This window comes from Triticum urartu, chromosome 7 (assembly GCF_003073215.2).
Source record: "Triticum urartu cultivar G1812 chromosome 7, Tu2.1, whole genome shotgun sequence".
NCBI classification, from domain to species: domain Eukaryota; kingdom Viridiplantae; phylum Streptophyta; class Magnoliopsida; order Poales; family Poaceae; genus Triticum; species Triticum urartu.
The window spans coordinates 83860057-83867030 of record NC_053028.1 but is presented as its reverse complement, the minus strand read 5'-3'; the positions used below and the strand labels follow the sequence as shown (position 1 = coordinate 83867030).

The 6974-nt window shown below is 50.0% G+C and overlaps 1 protein-coding gene across 1 annotated transcript; it reads right to left on the bottom strand.

Annotated features, from left to right (window-relative positions):
* Window positions 1-6045: 6045 nt before the first annotated feature.
* On the bottom strand, window positions 6046-6716 carry LOC125523986. Its single transcript, XM_048689065.1, has one exon. It carries the CDS (start codon window positions 6629-6631, stop codon window positions 6389-6391), a length of 243 nt encoding a protein of 80 aa, XP_048545022.1. The 5' UTR covers window positions 6632-6716; the 3' UTR covers window positions 6046-6388.
* Window positions 6717-6974: the final 258 nt, after the last annotated feature.

The following is a 6974-nucleotide window of genomic DNA, read 5'->3' as shown; positions in this document are numbered from 1 at the left end:
GAGGTCGGGCTAGCACAAGGATGACAGACTCGCCTTGAGCCCGACAATATATATCATGTGGCAAAGGGAACATATGTGTGATGTACGGGTTCGCCTAACCAGCTTCATCGGACACTTGGAGTCGGCACGCTTTGCTAGAGGCCGCTACCGACCAGCTGAGTTGGATGTGATATGACTCCCGACCAAGTGAACGAGAACCTAAGGGGTCGCGCGCTTAAGGGAAGGAACCTGCGAGGCCCGGTCCGACTCCACGAGTCAGAAGTGATCCTACTCGGACTCGGATCCAGGCCGAACAGATTTTGGGCTTTAGGGTCCGTGCGAGGCCCAAGTGTTGAGCCCGCGACGGACGCACATATAAAGTGGGGGTGCGGCACACTCAAGAGATTGATCGCTTCGACGCTGTCACCAGGGTTTGCATGTGCTGCGAATAGCCACCTCCACTCGATCGCCGACTGTGTGATCGGATCTAGCAGTCCGCCGCACGGTGTTCCTCCTGCACACGCGGATACCGTTAGAGGCAGTGTACTTGCGCCGCTCCGGCGAACCTGTACGTGGGAACCGACGACCGGTTGTTCGAGGGAGATCGGACGAGGAGGAGACGCGTTGCCCCAACTCTTCTTCCGCTACACAGCGCTGCGCGTCTAGTGGTAACGACCTGTGATCCATCTCCCGTAGCATGTTCTTGGTTATTCTGCGCGTAGGAAATTTTTAATTTGCAGTCGACGCACCCTACCGTAGAACCCAACAAAAATCCCCAAAACCTAGGGAGGATGGGCAGCGGCTGGAGGAGGGGCAGCAACGGCTAAAGGAGGGAGGAGGGGCGACCGGCGGTTGAAGGAGGGAGGAGGGGCGGCTGCTAGCTGGAGGAGGGAGGAGGGTGGCGACTGAAGGAGGAAGGAAGGCGAGGAGTGAGGAGGCTTACCGAGCAGGAAGTCGGTGCTACGATGGCGGCGATAGCGCGGGAGGTTCAGATAGTGGAGAGGGAGAGTGGGCATCAGGCGCCGGTATAGGATAAGGATAGTGTAGCAGTAGCGCTGGCCGCTACTGCTAAATGTTAGCAGTAGCGGGTGTTATATGGGCCGCGTTGCTACTATAGGTAGCTCGGTGGGTAAGGTAGGGACCACTTATCAGCAGCGCTTGTTGGCACACCCGCGCTACTGCTATATGCTTACTTGTAGTGTAGGTTCCGACCCTGCGTTGCTGAAAACTAGCAGTAGCGCGTGCCCATTACCCCACGCCCCCTCTACCTATAAGGTATTTTCTAGTAGTGATATACAACTAGCTCATGTGTGGCCTAGTTGTGTCTCGAGAATAAATGCAATTGGGTTAGGTCCGGTGAAAGTTATGTGATGAGGGTGGGCATGCAACTGGACCGGGTCTGAAAGTTGTGTGACCAGGATGGGCATGCAACCGGATCGATGTGGAGTTGTGTATCAAGGTTTTCACATGCAATAAATCAAGTCGAGGCAAGTTGCATGTCAAAGTTAGACATGCAACCGGGTTTGCATGCCAAAATTTCAAATACAACTGGGTTAGTCACGGGTAAGTTGCATGTCGAGGGTGGACAACTAGGTCGAGGTTTGAGGAGGGACACAAGTTTCATTTTGAGGATGGACATGCAACTGGGGGCCGGGTCGAGACAAGCTACGTGTCGAGGATGGACATGCAACCGGGTCGGGTTGAAGTTGTGTCTCTAGGTTTAATAAGTGTCGTGATTTTAGTTTAAATTGAAGTAGTAAAATTTGGTGTGAAGTTGACCAAACTTAAAAATATTTGACATTTTAAAAATACACCTTATATTTTTGAAACAAAGGGAGTAATAGATATTCAAGTACGCATGCATCATGTTGTTGTGCTGACACCTCAGGGGCTGCTCTGCATATGACAGTCCAGCCAGCTCGGAATATCGGCAGGAATATATTAGTGGCAGGTACATAGGGCACGTGATGGATCGGTTTGTACATTTGTCAGACCTCGTCCTACCTACGTGCAGTTCAGTAGCACTACGGTCTACTCCCTCCGTTTCAAATTACTCGTCGTAGAAATGGATATATCTAGAACTAAAATACATCTAAATACATCCATACCTGCGATAAGTAATTCGAAACGGAGAGAGTACATCATATCGTATATATTAACCGGATGCACAAGCAAGGAAATTACCCGTACGTGCGCATATATAGCTTTTTAGGATTTGTTGTTCTTGAGTGTAGCTTTTCAGGATCTTTGTATGTTCTTTGCTGCTAGCAGGAGCATTAGCTAGTAGCTGTACGGTCGATCAGTAAGGGTTTTGAATTTGATCATATTCTCATGCATGCACCATGGGAACCACCGACCCGCTGACACAAATGGACGTGCATTTGATTTTTTTTTCGTTCAGGTCGGCTATAGGGACAGTGTCCCCCCCCCCCCCCCCCCTTTTTTTTTGGTTGGTCAGTGCGTCCAACCACCGACGTATTTTGTCAGCGCAGCCAGTAAGCGGTCGTATATTTACACAAATTTTCATACAAATTTAAACATAGTTTTTACATCAAAATAATAAATAGTTTACAACCAAATAAAAATCTCATATTTACAAACCAAATGAAATTTAAATTGTCACAAATACATTGAAAGAAAAAGTCAGATATATCTATTGGTTGCCAAAGTGAGTCCACATATGCTCAATCAATCATTTTGAAGTTGAATATGAGTTGCTCAATCACGTATTTCATGACGAAATTAGACAAACTGTGAACACGTTGCCAGTCCATGCTCAGATACAACATTTTCACCCTGAAATTGAAGCCCTTGGCCGAACATGCTGTCATCATGCTCATCCTCTACGATCATGTTGTGCATGATCACACAAGCAATCACCACCTCCCATATTTTTTGGCGCTCCATGTTCTAGCAGGGTAAAAATTTATAGCCCATCGAGATTGAAGCACACCAAAAACACGCCCCACATCCTTCCTATTACTATCTTGTACTTGGGTAAATCTAACCCTCTTCTCTCTTACCAGATTGGAGATTGTCTTCACAAGAGGTGACCACCGAGGATACATTCCATCAGCTAGGTAGTATCCTTTCTTGTAGTTGTGGCAATTGATCTCAAAGTTGACCTCCGGACACTTGCCTTCTGCAAGCTTTCCGAACACCGGAGAGCGTTGTAGCATGTTGATGTCATTGTAAGAACCAGCCATGCAAAAAAAAAAGTGCCAAATCCAGAGATATGTGAAGCCACAACTCTAACTATGACAATGCAACATTTAACATGCCCTTATGTTTCCCCTGCATGCCCTTATATTTTCCTTGCCAAGCAGATGGACATTTTTTTCACTTACAGTGCATACAATCTATATATGCTACTAGCAATTCTGGGAAGTCTCTCTCTTCATTGATCACCAAGAACCGGGTTGTATCCACATCATTTGGCTCTCTCAAGTACTAAGGGCAAAACACTGCTCCACAACCTTGCAAAACTTGTACATGCAAGGCATGTGGACTCACTCATGCGGGCGTACTCATCAACAAGATCACTAGGAATTCCGTATGCAAGCATTAAATAGCTGCAGTGCATTTCTGATAAGAGGAGAAGCCAACCTTTCCGAGGGAATCTTCCTTGCATACGAAATAATCATCATATGCCATCACTCCCCCTCAAATACGGTTGAATGCATGTCTCACCATCCGAAAGCGGCGTCGAAAAAGCTTGGGATTGTAGAGTGGCGATGTGCATTGAAAGTAATCCGCGAAGATTAGGCAATTAATGGCCGCTCTTCTGTTGCAATTCAATGCCGGAGCATGGCCCGGGATCAATCCCCTAAACCTCGGCTGCCACCTAGCAATGTGGTCACTGACAACCATAGTCGCAACAACAAAATCATCATCGTCCGATGAACATATGAAGTTATTGCAAAAAGAACTCATCCCCACTATCCATGGTACCTTGCGGGCAAAATGTCGAACACCTAGCGGGCATGGTGGAGTTGCGGCTGGTGAAGAGCCCCGTGCCTCTCCCCCGTACAGGCAGTAGGCCTGTCGAAGTGGAGGCGGCCGTGGGGCGAGGCCGGTGGCTGTGGCGTGGCCGTGGAGATGCTATGACAGCGGTGAAAAGAGGCCACCAACGCCAGCAAGAGCGGGCATCTGATGCGGCGTGGAAATGTGGGAAGTGTGTGGAAATATGGAAAGTGTGTGGATACCAGCGGTGTCCTATGCAGTGTCAAACCGGCCGGAAGTACAAAGCTCACCTGGCTTGACGGTGGCGGCGAGGGCAGCGTGGCTGGAGGTCTCGGGTGTGCATGGGGAGGAGGAGAATGGCCTATGTGCCATCGACGAGCGGGCCATGGGAGGACAAGGGCGGGTGTCGCACACATCTGTGTTGACGCAAACCCGACCCTAATTTAAACTGGAAATGGGCCACCTACGGACGGAAAACGAACAGTCGTCCGTTTGTATCGGTGCGTTGAGCCGCGTTTTCTGTCCGTTTTGATCAAACAAACACCAAATGGACGGGGCGTTGCAGCTGCCCTAATGCAGGTGGACAATTATGCACGCAGCATGCGAATTGACTCATCAGCCATAGAAAAATGCAGGAGGTTTAATCTCACTACTCACGCGGTTGTGGTTGTGTATACGGCCGGGCTCACATGACAGCACTGCACTGCACTGCAGATGGTCGTTGCTGCATGAGAAGCGAGACTTTTCAAAAGCGAGAGGATCGCAACAACTTCCTTTGCCGGTACGACGTACGTACGTGCTCGCATGTGAAACCCTGAACCTTTTACTTACCTCGACGCCGGCCGGTGGGTTGATTAGTTACCCATCTAAAGCCTGAGCCTTTGCCTGGAGAGCAGGCTGGGTACCGATTCAAGTCTGACATTAGAACACTACTGGCCGTCATGGCTGTAAGAAAAAATCAACCACAGTAGATAGGCCATAGATCGACCAAGAAGACTTTTCAAAAGGTGGACCGGATCAGGATCGTAACAAACTCTTTTGCGCTATGACGTCGAATCAACCATCTGAGCTGTGAGCTCTGAACACTTGCCTCGAGGGCTGCCGGTTCCTCTGCACTGCATGGAGCTCTGCTAGCTTCAGCAATGAGTACGAGATCTTTACTCTCTCACTGCAGGGCACTGCAGTGGGCTATTTCACATGCACACTCCAACCGAACCGGGTCCCTCTCGACCCCCCTCGTAGAGAGCATCTCTCTCGTGTGGCCTGGCTGGTGCAGCACCTGAATGTGGAAAGTTCTTGCTCTTTTCAATGTGAAAAGTATCCTATCGTATCCATGCATGCATGCAGGCCTAGCTTGCACACTCCTACTTCCTGTGTTGGAGGACGGGGCGTCGAGCTGGTTGGGCAGCTAAGGTTGTTGCCAGTCCATCCGAGTTTGAGTCCTGACACGGACGCGTGGTGCTCACGGAGTTTCTCCTATAAAGAAAAGCCAACGAGGGTTAGCCCTCGGGTTGGTCTCATTTTTTTTTTACTTCCTGTGTTGTATATGGATGGTGTTTTACTTTTACATATGCTTCCAGCCGGTAGCTGAGGCAGGTTCATGCTTTTTTCCTCAAGAACAAGGCAGGTTCATGCTCACTTGCTCGGTTCCAACGGTGGCATGCAAGACTAAGATCCGATGGAGCCGAAGCCAGTCAAGATCGGTGTGAAATAATACTACCTTTTCACATCTTGTATAGTTCACACCATGGGTGACACAGCTCATGAGCAAATTGCACAAACACATCATGGATATGTATTGCAGATATCGTTTTTTTTTTCTCATGGAAGAGAGCTTCGCCTCTACATTGTGAGACGCAGGCGCACATAATTTTTCTTTTGCCTCTGTTTCAAAAAAAGTAAATTGTAATCACTTGCATGTTTTAAAAATTTGTGTTACATTTTGCATGGTAAATCGTGAAACCGTCTGGGGCACCGATTTTGTTTCTGAAGTTTGGTACATTATGTCAAGGGGCCATGCATGAACACCCTTGGACACAAAACTTGTCTGACGTAAAAGAAAAGAACTTTCATGGGAAAATCTCAGCAAATCAACCAAGCATATAAAGGCAAACAAAAACTCCACCTAGTTCACAAATATATCTTACAGAAACGGTCGGAAGACACGCACCAGACGACTGCCGTTGACACACACAAACTAGTAGAAATATGCAGATGAGCGTACGTAGACATATACTACACTACTAACCCACTGCCGCTGCGGCATTACGCATGCACCGATCGACCACAAGCTCATAGAAGTAACTAACTTACATACTTAGGTAAATCACTCAGCTAGCTAGTTAACTACGCACCCCAACCTGGTGCACCATACACAGAAGCTAGATCATCGTCGGCGCCGAGGAGTTTGGAGTTGCATGCTGCTAGATAGGGTCTAGACTCTAGACTAGAGGTTGTTGGCGGCGAAGAAGGCTTCGACGTCGGCGCCGGCGTAGAAGCCCCTGCCGCCCTGCTGCGAGACGGCCCCGGGCGCGGCCCTCCTCTTCCTAGGAGGCGCGGGGCAGCCCCCGTCGGCAGCCGCGCGGGCCTTGGAGCCGCTCGGCGTCCTGCACCCGGAGGCCTCCGCCTGCTTGCCGCCGCCGCTGTCCGCCTCCTCGCTGCCGCGCCACTGCTCAAGCGGGAGACCCATGCCTGCCCCTCAAGATCTCTCTCACACACTTGCTAATTCGGGCGATGGGGTGGGGAGACGGCCGAGAGAGCTAGCTAGTCCTGAACCGCTGGGGCGGGGGTGCAGGGGTTTATATAGACGGAGGGCGTACGTGGGAGGTGGGCGGCGAGGTGCAGCGGATGTACGGACGCCCCGATGGATGTATCGCTATCGCCCCGATTCTGACTTCTGAGCCGGGGATCGAATCGGATCGTGGCGTGATGGCAGGGCAGGGCGGTGCCATGCCATCCATGGATACGATCATTGATCAGCGTAACGTGCTCCATTGCTTTATTTTGTCCGGAGGCGCGTACACGGGATGCAT

What these genes read in the sequence shown, in the direction of transcription:
- LOC125523986 (XM_048689065.1), bottom strand. Translation starts at nt 6,631, where the DNA reads ATGGGTCTCCCGCTTGAGCAGTGGCGCGGCAGCGAGGAGGCGGACAGC.